General features: G+C 46.3%; 1 protein-coding gene across 8 annotated transcripts in view; it reads left to right on the forward strand.

The window, feature by feature from the left end:
• Positions 1-22220, forward strand: part of POC5 (POC5 centriolar protein) — a 544028-nt gene that overhangs the window by 142979 nt on the left and 378829 nt on the right. For all 8 annotated transcript variants that reach the window (XM_069627457.1, XM_069627460.1, XM_069627454.1 and 5 more), the window contains one exon: positions 21241-21437. In XM_069627457.1, coding sequence (XP_069483558.1) covers positions 21241-21437 — 197 coding nt within the window. The remainder of the gene's footprint in view (positions 1-21240; positions 21438-22220) is intronic.

Genomic DNA, 22220 nt, shown 5'->3' on the forward strand with positions numbered 1-22220 from the left:
CCCTTGATATAGTATTAATCCAATCTAATTCCTTCATCCTTTTTTTTGACCCATAAGGGATTAGTGATCCCAATATCTTGTTTAGCACTTTTATTCAAAATGTCAACCACGTACTTCTCTAAAATCTCTCATGTTCACGGGTTTAGCAATCATATCCTTATAAAAGTCATTGTATAGAGAAATCTTGTCTGGGGACCATATTTTTCCCACTAAAGTTACCACTCTCCATTGGAGCCAGACTTGTAAAGAAAGCAAGCCTGGTTCGTAACGAATAGATGCGATGGGTACTGAGGAGGGAAGGTTGAACACCTTTTTCCAGATTTGACCTTCAAACCTTTTCCATGGCAGTTCCAATGACAAAATAACAATTAACAAACCATACAATATCTTTGACTTTTCCAATGTAATATTGCAGTAACGGTTTGATAGAGAATTTACAGTACTTAAAGATTTTATTTTTTCATTTGATACGACAATCGATCTGTTTTACCATAGATTCGCTTCATAGTTTTCTCCTTATTTGTATACACTGAGAGATGGAAAACCAAATAAATTATCTCCTGTACCACTTTAATTTCAGTGCCATCAATAGTCCCTTTAAAGTTACCTTTTTTCATTTTGTTCCCTCCAAACTGGTTTGTTACATTTTTTGTGACTTATTACTAGATCATTTAGTCTTGCATATTCTCTAAGGGCGTTTAGTAGTCATTGAAAACCAATTGGAGTTGCATCAAGGAGCGTGACATCATAGTCATATGCCCGCCAGTAGACACTTAATCCTCCAATTTTTTAACTGATCAGCCCCACACTGTGCACTATTTCCTCCAAGTTGGCTAAACACAGATTTAAGAGGCAGGGCGCTAAGATACAGCCCTGCCTCAAGCCTCTTGTTATTTTGATCTGTTCCGATAAGTTACCACAGGAACCCAACCTTATCTTTATAGTGGTATCAGTAATTTCCAGCTTTTGCCAAAGGAGAGAGCGATTTTACCATGTCATAAGCTTTTAAAAAGTCAATCATCGCCGCATAAAACAGAGAATGCAATGCGGTTTGCCTTTTGGACACTTTTCCTTTTGAGACAGATTGCCAAACTATTTAATGCTGTTGCCATTCCCTTCCTGAAACCAGTTTGTCATTTTGAAATGATTCCTCTATCTAGAGCCCATGATTCCAGATGTTCCACTGTGTCATCAAAGAATTTTCCCAGATGTTTCGTTCTTGGGTCATTCAAGGCCGTGCAGTCGATCGTGAGCTAGAGTTTCAAATGGTTCAGGACAGAATCTACAGGTATAATTACAGGCACTTGCTGATTTGCTTCTTTCCAATACATCCCTTGTTGGGTATAAGTTGAATCGGAATCTATAAACTCATGTCTCAGACTTTGCGACTCGAATCTTTTCAAGTATCTGGGTATCACTCCCCTTTCCTGAAGACTTTGCCTTTCTTTCCTCCAGTTTTTACAGAGACAATGTGTTCCCCTGTAGATATCCAGTTCAAGTCGACTAGTTTATTTTTGACCTATCCACGGTTCGCTAATAGCATTTCTTTGCTCAATGCAAGGTTTCTTAGGATGTCAACACATGTGTTTTTCCATTCACTCAGACCTTTCGCTGTTTGTCTTCATAGCCTTTTTCAGCACCTCAAATCCTCAATCTCCTGGGGGATTGAAACATTTCTGCAGAATTGATAATGTTTTCCAGACCATGGCAGCATAAAGTGATGTCAAGCCCAGCTCTCTTCGTATCACATCCACAGGAAGTGAGTTGGGCATGTTGAGTACTCGCCACCAAAAAATGCCCTCCACTTCCTGCCAGACTGACCCTGCAAGTATAAATTGGGATTTGGCACCGTAGGTGAGAATGGGCATCACCTTGAGTTTGTAAAACTCGATGACGGGTATTAAGGAGAACTTCCTGTACCTTTGGTTAATGATTCTGGCCTGTGTGGCCACATTTTTAGCTTTAGATTTCACGGCCATCACGCCAAAAGAATCATCAATGCTGTTTAAGATCGATCCCAAGTATGACATTGAGGTGACCACTGGGAGTTTCTCCCCTCGCAAGAGCCAGGCTCTTTTAGTGCGACACGATCCCCTAGCGTTGCCTAATGTAAGGACTTTAGATTTTTTGGGGTTTGACTGCGTTCAAATCAACATAAGCCACCAATGAGTCTAGTTGGCGCTGCAATCCTATCTCCGTTTGATCCAACATCAGGAGTCTGTTGACTGCTGTTTTTGCGAGGCGTGGTGGAAAGCATCTCACGTTGACAGATGCTTCAACATCAGAGATGTATAGATTAAATGCAGCCGGCGCCAATCTGCATCCTTGCTTTCGACCTTTTGTCGATATTTCACTAGACAGAGTTCCTATCTTGTCAAGCCTCACTCGTATTGTGGTTGCGGTGTGAAGTGATTCCAGAGCTTCTCTCAAGTCTGTGGGGAATCGCCAGGTTTGCAGTTTGTTCCATAATAACCTCCTGTGTTATCGAGTCGAAAGCGTGTGCTAAGTCTATTGAGGCAATATGGATTTTCTTGTTCTTGGTAGATTTGACCCTACATTTAAACAAATTTATCAAAAATAGGTTCAATGATGTACCTGTACCCTTTTTTTAAAACCTGATTCCCAACGATCTTGATGCTTAGTCGGCAGTGACCAGTTTTTCATTTCTTCATGAGGATTGGGGAAAAGAGTTTACCAACTACATCTGGAAGGGCGATAGGTCTATAGGTTGTGGGGTCCGACGTATCGCCCTTCTTGTAGATTGGAACCACTATTGATTTGGTATATGATTGAGGTATTGTTTTTCTAATCTTGATCTCCTCAAAAAGGTTCATCATAAAGTCTGCCCAATGGTCCGGGTTTTTCTTCAAGATGACGTTGGTGTGGCCATCTGCCCCCCGCAGGCCTGGAGGAACTAGGTTTATTTTTTTTTATCAGAGATAGAATTTCTTCTTTGTCAAATATAAAAGACCATGCAGAGTTGCTTGAGTTTATGGGCCTTGAGACGGGACTAACCACACACGTGAACAGTCTGGCGTAGTGATTCTCCCATGTTTTAGGCGGTACTGAATTAGCAAGAAGGGCGTCTTGGGGGTGCTGTGAGAATGTTAAAGATCTTCCAAGTCTCAGCCGTGTTTTTTTTTTTTTTTCGACTACCAATTTTAACATCCTCTCACCGTCCAATTGGAAAAAAAAGTGTTTATGATATTTTTAAAATGTTTGGAATGATTTACTAATCTCACTGCCTCGCCGGATGCAGGTGTCTGGATTTTCTTATGTACACAGAGTAGTTTATTCAATACTTTCTTCCTATGCGCCACTTCTTGGTTGAATACGTGCTTTGTTGAGTAACTTCTTTTTAGTTCTGTCTCCTTGTTTTACTTTGATGGCTTTCAATGCCCGGGGGTAATGCAAGATTGTTAAAGTATTTCCAGATCAATCTTTAATTACTCCAGTTGACAAGGACTCTGTCAGTTCCTTTACTGCTGCGGAACCAAATGTAACTTTCATGTTAGTGGTTATCTGTGATGATAAAGCAGGTATCTGACCTCCCATCCATTGACAGCCTGTTATCTGTATGATATTGTGATCACTATGAGTTAAGTTTAATACCTTCATATTTTCCAACTGTCCCAAGAGGTTCTCTGTGGCAAATACGTAATCGAGGATTTTGGTCTGACTTCCTCTCATCCAGGTTGTTGTTGGCAGGATGTCGCCCTTAAGGTGCCCATTCACTAGATGGAGGTTTCTTTTTTTAACTCCTGTCTCCAGCATAGCCCTCTTGATACCTTTTGGTGTGATGTTTCGTGGTAGGTCTATTAGTTCTTGCCTAGAATTGAAACATTCAATATTCGGGTCCCCACATACCAAGATATCTAAGTTACTGTAGGCTACTATTGCTTTGTCGATGTAATACATCACCATTTGAGAAAGGTTAGCCGCTAGTGGAGAGACCGGGTTCCAATAGAGATTGCATATCATTGCATATCATTAGCAGCCAGGCACGTTGCTTGTAATTTTCTTGTTGGGTTTTAACAGTTTGTTTGTGTAGAACCTGTCTTCCTCCCGATGTCTCTTACGAACCACGCCTTGAGGGCACCGTTTTCCAACCCCTTGTCTCCCTGCCGGGTGCTTTATCGTGAGTGTGGGTGTTCTCCATGAGAAGTTTAGTGAGCGATACGTCGACTTCCTCGTGATTATTGATCTGGTGATGATAGCCTTCTTGTGGGTTTTCCACAACTTGGTCGTTGTCTTCCAATTCTTTGAGCCAAAAACACAATGTGAGAAGTCTGTGTCCTTCCTTAGTAAAAATGTCCTTTATCGTTGGTTCTGAGAAGTATATCACAACCCTGTCAAGCTGATCTTCCTCTGGGAATTCTATCAAGTGCAGGTCCCTTGACCTTGATTGGATGACCCTGAGTTCTGCCACACTGTTGATGAGTCTCATAACATTTGCTCTAGTCAGGATTCATTTGTCGTCAATTTTCAACACCCTCTCCAGGGTGAATCTGTGAGTGGTCGTATTTTCTTCATTGTCGATCCTCCTTGTAATGTTAAGGTTCTCGTTCTCTTTAATTACTGATCTAAATCCGGGCGTTGGAACCACTTCTCTCCTTTGTTGGGGCCTTTTTGTTTTTTGTTCCAATGTTTTTATATTCATCAATTGCTAGCTGATCTTGATCCTTTCCTGCATTACCTAGTGCTGGGAGGTCCCCAGCCAATGTTGAATGAACCCTGGATTTCCATCCTTTTTTTTTTAGAGCACCTGTTTCAACAGTCCTCTCGTTATCTGAAAGTGACTTTCAACGAATTTAAGGTTTTACACACTGCCTCTTTAGTTGTAATGGACCCTTCCCCTTCTGGTACGGAGCCCTGGTCTTCCTCGCTGTGTTGATCGACCCCCCCCCCCCCTCGAGTCCCCAGTTATGGTTCTCTCCATTCAGCACAGGGCTGACATATTCCACCTCGTCAGAATAAGTCTAGAGGTTTAAAAGGACTTCAGGGTTTTCTTGGGCCTGATCTTGATCTTCTCTTTGAGTCTGATTGCTATGAACATCTGTTACCTTTGGTGGCTTTTCTGTTGTAATGTTTGAAGGGCGTTGCTTCAAAGGTCTTTCAAAGACAACTGGCTCAGCAGGCTTCTCTGTTCCAAACAATAGTACTGTTTCTTGTGTTTGTACGTATCTTGATCGATGAAGTTTGTGCCCCTGTACTTCGGTGCCGTGTTTTTGCCAGTACTTGTGTTTCTGGAACTTTTATAATTGGTTTCAATTTTTTCTTTAGTGCCAGTCTTTTTGTCTGGGGCAATTCTGTGACTGTCGTGCAGTCTTTATCCCCCCCCTCCAAGTTTGCTAAAGATGTGGAAAATCTTGGGGGTTGGGGGGCGTCTGTACAGGTGAGAACTCTTGTATGTCGTTAGCCTCCACTTGAAGTTCCTTGTCCACCTCTGTTTGTGTTGATACCTTTTCCGCCGAGGTCGTGTCCATTTCTGTTGGTTCCTTGTGCATTGTTAGATTATTCTTTTGGGCAATTTCTCCACACCAAGTTCACTATCTGCATGTACAGTATCCTTCGTGTCCTTGCACGTTGTTAAGCGTTTAGTTTTTACACCCTGTGGAGGAGTGACCCCTTCAAAGACCACTGCTGCATTATCTGTGTATTTAGGTCCTTCTTTGCTCTGATCCTCCGACAGCAGAGAGTTTTTAAAGTGTGCGGGTTAAAGAAAAATCTTTCTGATCGTCTTCTCTCCTTGTCCAGGATAATAGGATCAATTATGGTTTTAAGGATATTAGTAATCTGTTCCTTATTTTTGTCCAAGTTGTTTTGGAGAGCAGTGATAAACCTCTCTACATAATTCATTTTAGAATGTAGCATGGCGATCACTGTTTGGTCTTTTGATTTGTTCATTTTGGTTTTCAATTAATTTTATGAACGGGGACCATGGTGTTAGAAAATGCAGTTATCAGCTTTGGGTCAGTGGGTTTAGATGTGCTAATCTCATCCTTTTTTCTACCTGGGAAGCTATAAGGTCCATTAACAGGTCTTTGTCTGTTGGAAGGACGCGGGATTCAGTAGTAGTTGTCCTTTGTCGCTTGATAGAAAAAGCCTGAGAGTTAGATACCGTATTCGGGTTTTTATGTAGTTTGTTCCGAGTGTGGCTTGAGTTTTGTACTGACACATTATCTCTAGCACTAATTTTGTCTGCCCAAGATTGCAAGTCCTCGTCGATCCTTGATTCTGACAGTTCTGGGGGAATCGTCCCCCCTTGCAACACCCTCAGTTTGTCTGTCCCCTGGTCTTTCCCAGGGTGTCAGGTTCATGGGCATGGAGGCATTAAAACTGCTAATTTAGGTGGAGTTTGGGTTGAGTTGTTAGTTTTTTCCTTAACTTCATGTTAGCCAGCTGCAGTTCTCCCAGTCCAAGATGGTCTACTTCCTGATCGGCATTAATTGGTTACAGACAACTGTGATGCAACAGTGATGCAGTTTGGAACTTCAGGAGAGGTTCTAAACTGCCTTTCATTCCAGATCCCTTGGTGAGTGGTCACAGCGCTCAAGAACTCCAGAGAAAACTAAAGAAACCAGGGAAAAGAAACCACAGTAACCACATTGCCAGGAAGATCTCTTCAGGAAAAGCCAAAGACTAATTTATTCAGATAAGTCCTAGAGAAACAAAGGACTGGCTAATACAGTTTAACTCAAAAGGAATTGTATGTAAAGCATCTATTCAAACCCTGTGAAAGAAAAGTTGCAATAGTGTTTTCAAGTTGTGTTTTAAAGTTCAAGTTCTTAAGATTTGCCTGTTTTTCATTTTCAAAAGGAATTAATTTGTAAGCGTCAGCTTTTCAGTTTAAACAGAGTAAGAGACGTTGGGCCAGCTTGCGCGTGAGTTTTTTTTATAAGCATTGCAATGTTTACTTATTGAGTCGTGAAGCCAGCCGCATTAGAAGAGTGAACCTAGCGACGCATGCAACATGTGACAGAAAACGATTAAGTACGGCAGTGTTTGTTTACCTTTGCAGCAGTTCAGCTGTTTGGCTCGATACGGGAATCCGTTGAGCCGTTTCAGCTTGTTTTTGTGCATGCTTGTTTAAGCAGTCAGCTTTGGAGTCTGTTCCATGTCGTGTGCACAGCGAGGGAGTTTCCGGTTTTAATTAATAATCCGGCGCAGGAAGTAGCGTTTACGCGCGCACGCAGATTCCATTTGGGCAACAATATTTCAACTGTAAGTGGCAGCGCATTTAGTGTCCGAGTAGAATGTGAAGGAAGAAACGTCAATGCGCAGCAGCAGTGAACATTCTTCTTAGTAATGCTTGCAAGGTTAATTAATCTATGAATGCTAGTTACAGAAAAGTTTTCCAGATAATTCAGCACAGAAAAAGCGAGAGCACAAAAGTGGTAGCTTGCCAGCTAGCAATTCAGCAGAACTTTGGTAAAGGAACTCAAGCAGAAGCCAATTATAGGAAGCTGATACTGAGGAACTAGTAAACAGATTAAAAGTTGGAAGTGATTTGTAAGAGAGCAACCTTTGGAAAAAAACATTGAGTCATGAAGATTTAGCAGTATGAAGATTACCCATAGGAACCAATGTACCATAGATTACTATGGGCCGCCTTCATCTTGTCCCATTAACAAGGACAGGCAGAGTCAGGCCTCCCTTTTTAACCACCCACACCTGACTCCAATGAACTCTCCGTCAGTATAAAAGGTGGAGCACTGAGACACACTTTGAATGAGCTGGGGATGCATTGTGGACCAGAGGAGCTGAAGAGCAGGGGAGAGTGCCGAAAGAAACCTGGAGGGTCTGGAAGGAAGCTGAGGGGCAAGACGCTGATCCTGTGTTGTTGAAGGGATGCAGCAGGGCTGAGGAGCTGTGCCTGCCAAGAGCCAGAAAGGGCAGATCATATTCTGCTGACTGTCCACTTGTTTCCCCATGGCATATGAAGGGATGCCCAGGTACCTGAGGAACAGGTGGGAAGACCCTGACCTCGACCCAGAGAGCTCCGGAGAAGTTGCTTGCCAGAGCCGCGCTGAACGGGTGAGTCTCATGGCAAGAGAGGAAATCCCGGTGAGCGTGTATGTGGCTGGAGCGGGAACCTGAGCATTGAATTTGAGAAAGAAAGCAGGAAATAAAAAAGCCCATGAAAGGCATTATGGGACTTGAAGCTCTTTTTGAAATTAAGTGAAATTGAACTGTAAAATAAAGTAACAGAGTGGTCTGGGTGAAAACAAAAGTATGCCCGTTCGAAAGACTCTGCACTGTGAAATTAGTTCGAGCCTGAACAAGGGAGACCCAGAAATTGTGCTTGAAAGGGGTCTGAGCCCAAAGAAGGGAGACCCGAAATTGTGTTTAAAGAGAGACATTGTTCTGTTAAAGCCAAGGCTGAAGAGAGCCTGAGAGGATTGTTTGAACTATTGAATCTCGTCAAACATTTTAAAAGCCTATTATGAGTACCATAAGGCATAGCAAACACCAAAGAATAAAGCTAGGTGAAGGTAACCCAGAGAAAGTAAAGTGAAAGCGGTTTGAGCCCGAAAGAGGGGAACCAAGGAAAGGAATTGAAAGTGAGAGGCTGGGGCCGGGTTGAGGGGCCTATAGAGACTTAAAATACATTTTCCTTTGGAACCTTTGTGCTTGTCCTGAAAAGTTTGGAACTTTTGTGTTGTTGCTGCAAAATGCAGGGGATTGACCTGGACCTGGGGGTGGAGGGTGAGGGGGGGAAGGGAGCGATGGGTGTGGGCGGGGTGGGGAAGGGGTGGGTGGGAGCGAGACTCGAAAGGTCAAAACCCCCAAACTTCGAGACAGAGTACCTGAATGCCAAGCAAGCTCTGGAGGGCTGAGCCCGCTACCCCAGGTGTTCTTGCATAACAGAGTGTGCCCATACGCCAAGTGCTCCACCCCGCCCACGTGTAATACAACGTGGGCAAGAATCTTTTGATGCCATTCTGTCATCCTTTTGTTTCCCACTGATTTTATGTTTGCATTACATTTCCCTATTTCACTTGTAGGGTAGTATTGGAGTGAGGACAGATAATAGGTTTTCTATTTTCATTGTTATTCTTTTGGACTAACGACAGACTAGGACTGTTTTCTTTTTATTTAGATGGTAGAGTGTGCTCCCATATTTAGTGTTGGGGCAAGACCGGAGTTTTTCCAACCCACTTTTGAAGTAAATAAAACTGGTGATTTGTATCTTTTGTGTCCTCGTCCTCCTTGTGATGGCATGTCTGCATCCCACTATTCGATTGCTCTGTCTGATTTTGAGTACTAAAGATGTAAGCCCAACATTCTTTTTCCAAATCTAGTGGGACTTTTGCGAACAGTCAGATTGAGATATAGCCACAGAGACTGTACCTTTGTTTAATGCTAGCTAAATCCTTATTTAGATGGTCCTTGGCCACTTGTGTAGGCATAGCCTAACCCACACCTGCCTTACAATTCAATGGCTCTACCAATCTTTCCTTACATTTTATGCGGCAATGGGAGCTGATGCATGAGCTCTACTTGTTTCTACTACGCTGCTCCCATTGTAATCTGCAGATAACCTCGTCATATCCTGAGTGGGTGGCATAGGCTGGGAGACAACTTCTACGTCCATTGCTGGTTTAGCTGTATCCCTAACTACTGTCAATTACATTTTTTAAAGGTGATGTCTGAATACCCACATCTATCTTGGTTAGTTCAATTCTGAGATTTTGTGCATTTTCCAGGCGCCGCCCCAGAACCTCCGATTGCATTAAGGTTTGATTTGAAGTGCTGATCATATTTTTGCCTGAACACACCTTATTTCCACTTGCAGTATCAGCATCTTCATCTGAGATGTGTAGATAGCGTAAAAATGTCCTTTCTGAGTTTCTCATTTTGTTTTTCCACCCATTTGTAGATTTCTTTAATGCTTTCCTTGAGCACCTTTCCACTTGAACCAACTCACTACTATCACATTTCTCTCTGGGTTGGCCAATTGGGATGGGGAGATCTTTTCCATCGAGCCCAACTAGCTTATCATGCTTTATTGGGGCACTAGGTTTAGAAGCAAAAGCCCAATTACTCATTATGTCAATCTTGGCATTTAATGAACGTATGGGCCCTTACTTCATCCCTGTTTTTGTCATACAATTACACAGAAGCGCTAAGAATAGAATTTAACGCTGAAATAGATGGGGACGTCCATTTTTATAAAATCTGCTTCCTTTAAGTGTATGATGAAGTCTCGTTTGCCCACTCGTATCTAGACCTTGCTCCAGATTACTTGTGGAAAGTAACGCAAGTAGCTGGGATAGGGAGCCTGGAGTTAAATCACTCAACTAGAGAGTCCCTACCATCGAACACCTGTGCATTTTCTGGCCTGTATGATGTGTTGCCATCATTTGATTGTCCATCAGACATAATAAATCCAGCCTCTACATCTTCCAAAATGCTAATGTCTGTGAGATTCCCCAGATCTTTCATTACACATGTAGTGTGCGGATCCGAACGTCTAATCTCTGTGCTGGATCCAGCATAGGGTGTAAGGAAGGCATGATATCAAACAGTAAGACAGACACAAGTGATCACAGTTCAAGGGTGTTTATTGAACTTCAATTGGGTGTAAAAACGCCTATCTAATCCTAAAGATGGAAGCAGGCTACGACCATCAAGTAATAATAACACAGTCCTAGTCGAGACTGTCAAAATAAAAGGGCTTATACTAATAAACCAATTGGCAATCCTTACCTCTAAATATCAATAGTGTGGGAAACCATGTTATGTAAAAGAAAAGTGTTTGAGAAATGAAATGTCGGGATATTCAAGCCGTTGGCTTCCCTTAGCCACGTTTTCAGAATGGGACAAGGCGGCACACTCGAGCTTGGCACACTCGAGCTTGGCACACTCTCTGGCTTCTCCAGCACGAGGATGCAGTTCAGAACCTCAACATCACGGCCTTCTGTGCCAAAGTCTCTTTGGCATTCAAAGTAAATACAATCGCCTTTGGAATGAAGAAACCACAATAATCTGCATGTCCCATAATTCCCCTCTTGAACAAAACCAAAAGCGCGGCTGGATCCATGGATGGGAACATTGGACCAGGGAAGGGGACAGACTATCCAGACAATGTAATTAAGTCACTTAGGCTAAGAAGAAGCCTGGAAAATATGTCCCTGGGCCAAGCAGCCCAAACTATGTTAACAGACCAACAAGAAAGGGATTACATCTCTCATAATCGCTTACCCCCAAAAGAGGAAAACCCGGACCAGACTAGCAAAGCGCATTTACAGATTTTGGCTGAGAAAGAGAATGGGGAAGACCGGGGTAACTGACTGTATTTTTCACCCCACAAAGAGCAATCTTGGGGAACACACATCCTTTGCTCATTTGATATCCAAAGGGGCAGCAGCCCTACAGCTAATGGACCCATAGATGGATCCCCACTTCCATCTCACACAACCAGGAACAATGGGAAGGAGAGAAGTCCGGTCTCGCTCACAATTGCAAGCACACGGGAGACTGAATCACTTGCAGCTGCAGACTCGGTTATAAGCTAGCGAAAGGATAACCGCACTACACCCACAGAGAAATGTTTTTTCCCCAAACTCTCACCCCACAGGATTAATGCTTAATTCATCCACTTAGCTGTTTGACACAAAATTCATGGAAGGGAATCGCCCCAACTTGAGACAGGAGATCAAACCAAGAGTTCCTTCCCAGCCAACAACAAACACAGACTGATGTGGGGTCTAAGATGGTGGCATCCTGTTTAAAGACTTACCCCATGAATGCACAAAGCAAAGCATCTCAGCCATGGAGCATGCCCAGAGCGTGTTTGTGACCCATCTGGCCAATCAGCGGGTAGCTAGTCAGTCCAAAAACTATGTAAGGGCCAGCTCATATGACTAGAAATGGAAGAGTTTGGTGGTAAAGAGAAGGTGTGTTGCGGTGATAAGGAGTTTGCTGGAGCAGAGAGGAAGGTGGCTGGGCTGGCTGTAAGACCTTGAGTGGAAGAATGCATTGCATGATCCAGAGAGGAGGGGAATATTCCTGGGCAGATTTTATGACCTAGATTGGTGAATTCTAACTCCTGGAGAAGAGTGCTGATTTTAAGAAGTTTGTAGGGGGGACTGATTGTAAAACCTGGACACCAGAAATGCAGAAAAAGGAGATTGATGCAGAGACCAAAAAGCAGGCGATTAGAGACATGGCCAGAGCCCTGGTCAAGAAAATGGCGCAGTAAGCCAAGATGGAGTACTTTCATGAGAGAAGGACGGAGAAGGTGAAGGCAAAGGCTCTGACTAAGGGAAAGGCAGAGTAGGAAAAGGGCAGAGGCCTGACAAGAGAAAGACCGGACAGGGACCCTGAACAGACAGAAGAAGGAAGCTAGCCTTGGAGATGGTAAAGATGAATGAGGATGCGAAGAAATTAAAATGCCCCCTGGGGACTATCCCAGGATAAAAGAACATAGTGTTCTTTTGACGTGTCGGGGAACACTGTAGCAAACCCTAACCATCCTGCCACCTTGAATATCTTTGTTGCATCGTATGTTACAACTTGTAACAGTAGGATTGTCAAAGTTCCCCATCTTTAAAAATTGCAATCGGTCTTCTTTAGCGTTGAAATGCTGGTCCAACTATAGTTGCGCATTAAATTTCATTATAGTGAAATCAAATCCTGGACAGCCACAGCAGGAAAAGGCCTGTTATTAGGCTATCAATGAGCGTAATGTTCTGGCCAATGCAAATGAGGGGGGATGGATGTAGGTTTGGTCCAAAGTGGAGTGACAGAACCATAAATAAGGGGTCTGGACTTGTCACCGCTTATTGGCAGCGAGTAGATTATTCAGGGGGTGTCAATTTCACAATTATTTTTTTGTGAATGTAAATGTGCTGCTGTTTGCTTAGAGAGTTCATGCGCCACCTCCGTTTATCAATTAATTGAGCATGATCTGAAGCAGTGGTCCTTCTAAAGTGCTATGCTAGACTAGTCTCAATAATGTAAAGTTCCTTCTCCAGCATGGGGTCTGGCATGGATTCATATGCTCATGAATATTCCCAGTCGTCAGGCTGGGAATCCTCGGTAAAGAAAAAATCAGTTTAAGTTTTGTTTCTGAACTGTCTTTCTCCTAATAACCAATCACTGGTCTCTGGGTCATACTACCCCCAGCCAATGACTGCCCTCTACCTAAGCCCCTCTGGCAACCATCTTTGGATTTTTACTGCACGTTCAAGTGGTGGGAGTCCTTGTGCTATAGCTCTCGAGCTTTTACTGCGTTTTGCGATTTTTCAAAGAGTTTAATCTATTTTTTTCGGTCAGTCGAGCCTCAAGCTCCACCGTTTCTATTTCCGATCAAGGGGGACCCGTTTCGGAATTTTCTACTCCCCTCAAGGCCTAAGTTTTCATCAAGTTCCGCTTATTGGAGGATTCCCGAAGATCTTTTAGGCCTACCCCGTGTGGACATGGCCCAGGACAAAGGGAGCACGACGCCCGGATCCAAGCTGTTCAGGAGCTGCCCTGGATCCGGATTGCAGAATGTCTTAAAGGAGGACGAGCATTTTAGATGCCTCTACTGCCTTCACGAAGACAAAATGCACGTGGAGAAGGACTGCGTTTTGCAAGAACATGTCAGAGCGGACCATGAATGATCGTATCCACCTCACCAATTGGCTGGAGGGGAAGAGCCCAGCAGCAGGTGAGAAGAGGTCAGAGCGGTCTTCTAAGACCTTTTGAGGGCGCTCTGGCGACGGGGACCCAACAAAAGGCAAAGCACTGCGAGTCCGCGGGCACCGGGAGCACCGAATGTTTGGGCTCCTCAGCTGCCAGGCAGGGCGCACTTTCACCAACGCCTTCAACCACGAGCCAACGCTCTGGCTCGGGGGAAAAGGAAGTCGGAGAACCTGGGTAAGCTTCAGGATAAGTCCTGGTCGATCCCGACGGAGACAGCCGAGGGGGAGCGAGGCGGTGACACCCCCCTCCCCCCAAGCTGAAGGCCTCAAGCGTGTCCAAAGTCGTGAAGGCCTGGATTCACCCGGCCAAGGCCTCTATCGAGGGAGTCGTGGCGGCCCTGGTGAAGCCTGTGGAGGCGACCTCGGGGCCCAGAGTTTCCCTGCCACTGCAGAGGGAATCCTCTTTTCAACCCATCGATAAGACCCCCGTGAGAACCCCGGTGGAAAAAGAGGGGGGGGGACGGTGGCCGACACGGATACAGCCTCTGAAGAGGAGCTGGCTGAAGTCGTAAAGATCCTGGACAAGAGGTTCGAGGAAGTCCGGTCCCACGGGAGGGATCCTGACGAGGCAGCCCAAGAAAGCGACTGTGGCGCCCACGAGGTTCCCGTGGAGGCAGAAGATTCCACTCCCCAACCGTCGCAGCCGGTACCTGGGCCACAGGACAACTCTGGAGCAATCTTGATGGCGATCCAGGCCTTGTGTATTGCCCTTACCCCTAACGGACGAACCAGCGGAGCCTGGACCATTGGGAAGCCCTCCAAGCAAGCGGAGGAGAACTCATCCCCCACCGCCCTTCCAGCCTGCACGGCCCTCACAGCCTTCATCTCCTTCCCCGAGGGATGACACGGGAACAGAGACGGCCACGACGGGGACAGATGACGACGGTGGTGACGACGGGATGGGCCTTCCATCACAACCTCCTCGGGCCTTCCCGCCCGACGTAATTGGCTCCTTCCACGCCATGATTGCCAGGGCATCCGAGCTCTTCCAGCTCTGCCCCGTAGAACAGAAGAAGGAAGATTTCCTCTATCAACGGCGTGAGGCCAAGAGGAAGACTGTCCTCTCTGTCCCTTTACTTGACGACATCTGGGACGAGGGGCTGGAGCTCCTGAAGAACCCGTCCACGACCCCTGCCAAGAGAGACCGGTATGAGAAGTAGTACCGGGTCCCGGATTCCGCCCCCATGTGCCTTAGGGCACAGCCGACCCTGGATTCAGTCGTCTCAGCGGCGGCCAAGAAGAAAGTGGCAGGGCGACGGCTTCAACTTCGACCTCCCCGCCGGAAGGAAAGAAATTGGACGCCATGGGACGACGGGTCATCTCGTCGGCAGCGACGATGATTAAAGTGGCCAACGCCCTCGCGATTGTGGCCCGCTACGACAGGGAGCTGTGGTTTAAGATCGCTCCTCTGCTGGACTTCCTCCCGGATGACAAGAGGGCTGAGGCCCTGGAGATCCTGCAGGAAGGTGAGGTAGCGTCGGACCACACCAGAATGGTGGCCACGGACATTGCTGACACCGGCTTCCGCCAGGTGGGCAACGGTGTTTGCCTTCGCCAGCGTGGTTAGCTCAAGGCAAACGATTTCTGCCAGGATGTGCAAACCAGAGTTTTGGACATGCCTTTCGACAGAAACGACCTGTTTGGCAAGACAGTGGATGAGTCACTGCAGACCATCAAGGCCGACACGGAAATGGCGCGGGCCTTGGGAGTTTTGCAGGAACGGCGGCCGCCCTATCGAAACTCCGGAGGCAAGCAAGGTGCCTCCAAAGGATTCGGCGGTGGCTCCTCGACGTACCACCAGGCGGCCCGCTCCTCGTGTCAGGAGGCCTACAGAGGACGGGCAAGTCCGGATGATCTCGTCGTCAAGGAGGCCAAGGCAGCAAGGCCGCTACCAAGCAGGACTGAACCGGCCGTAATGTCGGGCCCCCACCTGAGCACCCCGGTGGGAGTCCGGCTGGCGAAGTTTGTCAGCATGTGGGAGTCCATCTCCACCGACCGATGGATGCCCTGGCCCGCGGGCACACTCGAGTTTCTAAAGAAGTGCCCCCACATTCCACCCGTGGCCGGGAAGGAAACCCACGTCCCTCAACTGCTGCTGGAAGTAAGGGCGTTGCTGAAGAAAGGAACCATCAAGCTTGTCCCAAAGAGGTTCCGGGGCTCCGGAGTGTACTCACGATACTTCCTCGTAAGAAAGACCACCAGTGGCTGGCGACCCATCCTGGACCTTCGTTTAAACAAGTACATCAAGTCCCAGAATTTCCGGATGGTCACTCCAGCATGTGCTAGGGCAACTTCCCATCGTCACTGGAATTGGAGGATGCCTACTTCCACATCCCCATTCTAAAAGGACATCGAAAGTTTCTCAGATTCGTAGTCCAAGGACGGCACTACCAGTTCAAGCCCCCCCCCCCCCTTCAGATTGAAATCGGCGGCCAGGGTATTCACCAAGTGCCTAGCACCAGTGGCAACGCGGCTGCGCCTGCAGGGGATCCACGTCTACCCCTACCTGGACGATTGGCTCATCCGAACAAGGACAAGAGAACTCTCAGTCGAGCACACAGCGAAGACAGTCCAGCTGCTCACGGATCTGGGATTTTCCGTCAACTTCGCGAAATCCCACTTGGTTCTGTCGCAAGTCACACTGTTCCTGGGAACCAGGCTTGACACAGTGGCACGATTGGCCTCTCCGTCGGAGGAAAGGACGAAGACCATCCTGGGCAAGGTGCAACGGCTGTCGACCATGGACGTGGCCAGGGTGAGGTCCATCAAGTCCCTTCTCGGCATGATGTCTTTGTGCATCTACCTTGTGCGCCTGTGCAGGCTGCAGATGCGTCCACTGCAAGAGTCCCTCGATGCCCGTTGGATGCAAGCGGTAGGCAACATCGAAAACAGGATCTCGCTCAACGAGACCTTCCGCCAAGCGATCCGATGGTGGGGCACCCGCGCGCTTCTCACGGCGGGTATGGATTTCCAGGCCCCGGCACATCAGGAGACGGTGACGACGGATGCCTCCCTGGAGGGATGGGGAGTGCACACCGGAGAGCTCCACGCAAGAGGCCTTTGACGCCCTGAGGAGAGGTCACTACACATCAACGTCCTGGAGCTCCAAGCCATGTTCTGGGTCCTCAAGTCATTCCTTCTGTCCCTCAAGGGCAAGGTGTTGAGGATCTTCACCGACAACACCACCACGATGTTCGACATCCGGAAGCACGGAGGCACCAGATCCCCAGCCCTATCCAAGGAGGCCCAGGATCTGTGGCACTGGGCCATCGCCCGAGGGATGTTTCTGGTACCCTTCCACCTGGCAGGAATAAAGCACACCATCGCCGATTCACTCAGCAGGGAACTGCGCTCGTGCCACGAGTGGGCGCTGCGACAGAATCAAGTGGATCTACTATTCCAACGATGGGGCAATCCCCAGATCGGCTTATTTGTGACGGCGACGAACACCAAGTGCCGGAGGTTCGCCAGCAGGTTTCCCCAGCCAGGGAGCATGGGTGATGCCTTCTCATTCCCCTGGGATGGCCTGTTCCTCTATGCGCTCCCGCCGTTGCTGCCGTGAATCAACCAACTCAGACGGTCCCGGTGCAGGATGATCCTCGTCACACCGGCGTGGCCAAGACCGATCTGGTTCCCGGACCTTCTGGACATGTCAGCGCGTCCCCCCCACCCCCCCAAGTCAACCTGCCGACGGACGCGGATCTCCTCTCCAGAGAAGGAGGCGCCATCCTCCACCACGACCCAGGTCGCTGACCTTGCAGGCCTGGCTCCTGCAGCACTAGACTAGAGTTTGGAGGGTATGATATCCCGGTGGACTGCAAGGAGGTGCTTGCAAAGGCCAGGGCGTCCTCAACTCTCAAGTGCTATGGACACAAAAGGAAGAGGTTTTCTGTCTGGTGCCGGGCACAGAAGATTAACCCTCTGAGGATCATGGCCCCTCAAGTGCTGCCGTACTTGCTGTCGCTGGCCAAGGCGGGGCTGGCCCATCCCTCCATCAAGATCCATCTGGCGGCTATCTCCCGCACCCCAGAACTCCGGGACGCTCATCCCTGTAGTCCCATCGCCTGGTGAAGGAGTTCATGAAGGGACTGTTCCGATAGTTCCTGCCGGTGAAGGCTCCGGCCCCGGCGTGGGAACTCAACGTGGTGCTGACCAAACTCATGGGCCTGCCATTCGAGCCTCTGCATTCGGCACCGTTGAAGTTCTTGTTGTGGAAAACAGCATTTCTTGTGGCCATCACCTCCGCACGACAAGTGGGAGAGATCTAGGCCCTCTCCTGCAAGCCCCCATACCTGCCTTTCCACGAGACGAGGGTGGTGCTGAGGACACACCCCTACTGTATGCCCAAGGTGCCGTCGGACTTCCATCTCAGCGAGCTCTTGGTGTTACCTGTTTTCTTCCCGTCGCCTTCGTCGCCGGACAAGGAGGATTTTGCACTCGCTGGATGTAACTAGAGTGCTGAAGTTCTACGTGGACCGCACGAAGAGTTTTCGGAAGATATCACTGTGGTTTGTGAACTTTGGACCTGTGAACCAAGGGAAGGCCCTCTCGAAGGCTTCCATTTCCAGATGGCTCTCCGGCTGCATCATGCACTGTCACCGGTTGGCAAACCGACCGTTGCCCGGCTGTCCGAGAGCCCATTCGACCAGAGCGATCGCTGCTACCACGGCGTTCCTATCTGGTGGGCCTCTGCTGGACATCTATAGGGGTGCTGCGTGGAGGTCGACGCACACCTTCACGAGATTCTACTGCGACGACCGGGATTCCAGGGAGGAGTCCAGAGTCTGCCAGGCAGTGCTGCGCAACCTGTTCACCTGAAGGTGGGCCTGGTGAGGAGGTAAGAGATACTTAATGTTGAGCCTTGCCACCTCCCGTGGTTGTGCATGTGTGTACTGCTATGTATTCTTGTATTCATGAGCATGTGAATCCATGCCAGACCTCATGCTGAAGAAGGAACAAGTTACTTACCTGTAACTGTTGTTCTCCAGCATTGTTCTGGCATGGATTCACATGCGAACCCTCCCTCCTACCCCTCTGCGGCTCTTCACTTGGTCCTACTGCCACTTTACGTGCTACGAAATCCGAAAATGCCTGCCAGAGGAGGGGCTTAGGTAGAGGGCAGTCATTGGCTAGGGGCAGTATGACCCAGAGACCAGTGATTGGTTATTAGGAGAAAGACAATTCAGAAACGAAACTGAAACTGATTTTTTTTTCTTTACCGAGGATTTCCCAGCCTAACGACTGGGAATATTCATGAGCATGTGAATCCATGCCAGACCCATGCTGGAGAACAACAGTTACAGGTAAGTAACTTGTTCCTTCTACTCATTTCAACTGCAAGACCAGAGTACCACATTCTCAGTTTAGCACTACTAATCAAACCTATCAACTTGACTTTAAAGCTCAACTCGTCTCTTCCTCAACCCTCCCACACCCACCAAAGTGAAGCGAGTATGACACTGCCTGATATCCTCCAAATGCAGACAATTGCATGGATGTGTTAGAGAAGATAGTGTGTTCTGGAAACTTGATTTCGTTTTGTTTTGAGTTTTGGTAAACATTTCGAAGTATGAAGCCGTTGACTTAAGTAGACCAAGTTTTAGTTACAACTGAACTGAACATTTATTGTTTTATTTTGATGTATCTGTCTGTCTGGTATATTTGACAGTTATCAAATATAAAATAGTATGTTGTCTGTGTGCATTATTTAGTACATTTAGGCCACAGCGTGGCAAATAGATTTGTTTACCATATTGTCCCTTGGACAAGCAGATTTTTCAAAAAATTCCACACCTCTTTGTGAACAATAAAAATGGTTCTCGAGTGTAAATTGTCATGTGCCTTTCTATCCTTCCTCCATGCAGATGATGCATAGGTTGGGTATAAAAGCTTAAAACGCTACTGAACGCCACTCGGGAGTGGAGCCTGAAAAGGTCTCTCCACATAATGAATTTTATAAATGGGCATATGCGAACCTGACTGAAATGAACCATAGAACTGCAATAATTAGAGTAAAAAGGAAAGCAGACAAGAATGTGTTTGGAGTTACATACTTGAAGCAAAGATATTTTGGACACAAATGATTGACCTAACATTGGGGTTGTAATGGAAGAGTGGTACATAATAGCATTACTCAAAATATGAATGCAATGAACAGAGTTAGAACACATAGCCCTGATGAAACCCTCTGCAAGGTCGAAGCACGTGCCAGCTGTAGGCTGTACTAAGCACAACGGGCTTGAATAAAAAGCACCAGGTTAAACACGTACTAAGTTGAAGCTTTGAGTTTAACTTTTTCCATAGTACTTTAGAGGCTAGAAGGTTGAGCCTTTCTTTTTTCCAACGTTTAGCCTTTGCTAGCCAGCCACTCCTATATAACTGAGGAGTTTAAGAATTACAAGTTGATATATATCTTATTGTGGTAGAAGCTCAGACTGGGTGCAACCTATCATTTTTTTTATTAAAACGCAACTGATACTGACTATGAGGGCTTTTTCCTTTTTTTTTATTGTTTTACTTAGGACAGAAGTAAACATGTTAATTTGGAAGCTACTAGCCAGGCCTAAAGCTACTTGCCACCTCAATTCTCCACATGCACAGAGCACACCATTTCTTACTCGTCAAGAGTCCATTATCGCTAGCCAATGGCTAGTAGAGTATTCAAAGTTTGAGGCCTGCTTCAAGAAGAGCGATTCAGAACCATTTTCTCTTGAAAGGAGTTATTCAAGATTTGACATTGTGATGGCAAAATATTCAATTAATTTGAAACGTGACCAGATACCCTGGCTGTAGAATTATTTTTGGAGATAAATAACTTTGCTGTACCATCCATGGGTAGAATACACATCAGAGCGCCAGTCTTGATACTTGTGGCATTTGAGCTTATTGCTGGAGGGGGGGGCAAGAGGGGAGGTGGAGGAATGTGCTAGGGGACCTGTAGCAAAGTGCTCCAGTTTAAATATTCCTGTATGTTATTGAAAGAAGGGCTCCTTGTTCAGTGACATCCCCCCTGTTGAGCTTCCCTACTTGGTAATCTGTTCAAACAAGCATTTTCATATATGAACAATATGTTGCATGTGATTATGTGGAATCACAGGAGTCTAATTACAACTAATCCAAAATGACTAATTCCAACACAAATTTGTTGTTTTTGGGGGTGGAATCCCCCCTTTTATTTGTTCCTAATACTTTTCCCCCACCCCCAAAACCAAATTCGTTATTTTGGAATTCATTATTTTGAGTTTGTTGTGATTGGATTACTTATTTTCTGATTCCACATAATCACTGCAAACGATCAATCTCTCGAAATTACTGACTTGAATACAAATATTCCTACCTTCCACTGATTAATATGTAAACATCTGCTCTGACCCTCCTCCCCGTGGGTGTGCGGTAAAAACATTCTGCAAGTATTTAGTAAATGCATTTGGCTCTGAACATTTTTTTTAATATTGAGGTAACTGTAAAAATATAATGGTGTGGAATATCTGCTTTAAAAAATAAATTTCCAATGAAATTGCATTTTTGTTTTCTCATTTGGTTTCAGGAGAAAGAATGCAGAACCGGCCTTTTCAAGCAGGCCTCCCTTTATTTTCTCCTGTTCATTCTGAGGATTCTGATCAGCAAGTTTCTGGTGGTTCCAACATCCATAGCAATGATGTACATGTCCTGGAGTTGCCTGTTCCAAGTGAGAAAATGAAACGGGTTGAAGACATACTTGATTTCTGGAGCGGAAATCTAAAAGTAAGCTCTGAAGCTTTTTTGCTAAATATTATGTGATGGGTTTTAAAACGCTAACAGTGATTTAAAGACGAAAAGTGGGGTCTCATTACCCTTTAGTCAGACATGGAAACCAAGTACTGTCCTCGTTTTGCTTCCTAAGCGAACTGTATGAACACTTCTAGTGGCAATGTATCACAATTTCGATTCTGCATCCTAACATATATTGTAATGTTACATTGTCATCCTAAGAGTTGGTTTTTCAAAAGGAGTGTGGAGGTATATAACATTTGCCCTTCTCTCCATAAAGCCAATGCTGTCACTAATATTGTATTGATGTCGAGCCAGGTAAGTGTGAACATAGAGTAGCAAAACTAGGGTCTATTCTTTCACACAACCCATTATAATAAGTGTGAATAAGTATAAAGTGAAAGTTAGACCCTACTGGATGGATTCTTCTAAGATTATATGGCAGAAAAGATCAAAGAGTACTTTTGTTTCAATGAAGGGCGTGTAAAATAAAAAGGGGACAATATGGGAAGCATTCAAGGTAGTGGTGCGGGGAGTGGCTATAGCTAAAGATGGAAGGGGTGCAAAATTAGCTGATAAAGAGCTTATCCGTCTCAGAGGTGAGGATTAAGCAGTTGGAGGGAACATATCCCCGGAATTCCAACATAGAGAAGGATTTTATCAAGAGAGGCTACACGGACAGGGAGACAAACCTGGTAGAATGCTTTCATTGCTTTGCCATACAGAGCAAGTTTGAAGTGGGATTGGTGAGATGACAGATGAATGTGGGAAACTGTA

The sequence above is a fragment of the Ambystoma mexicanum genome, chromosome 6p (assembly GCF_040938575.1).
Source record: "Ambystoma mexicanum isolate Mex_15411 chromosome 6p, UKY_AmexF1_1, whole genome shotgun sequence".
Lineage (NCBI taxonomy): Eukaryota > Metazoa > Chordata > Amphibia > Caudata > Ambystomatidae > Ambystoma > Ambystoma mexicanum.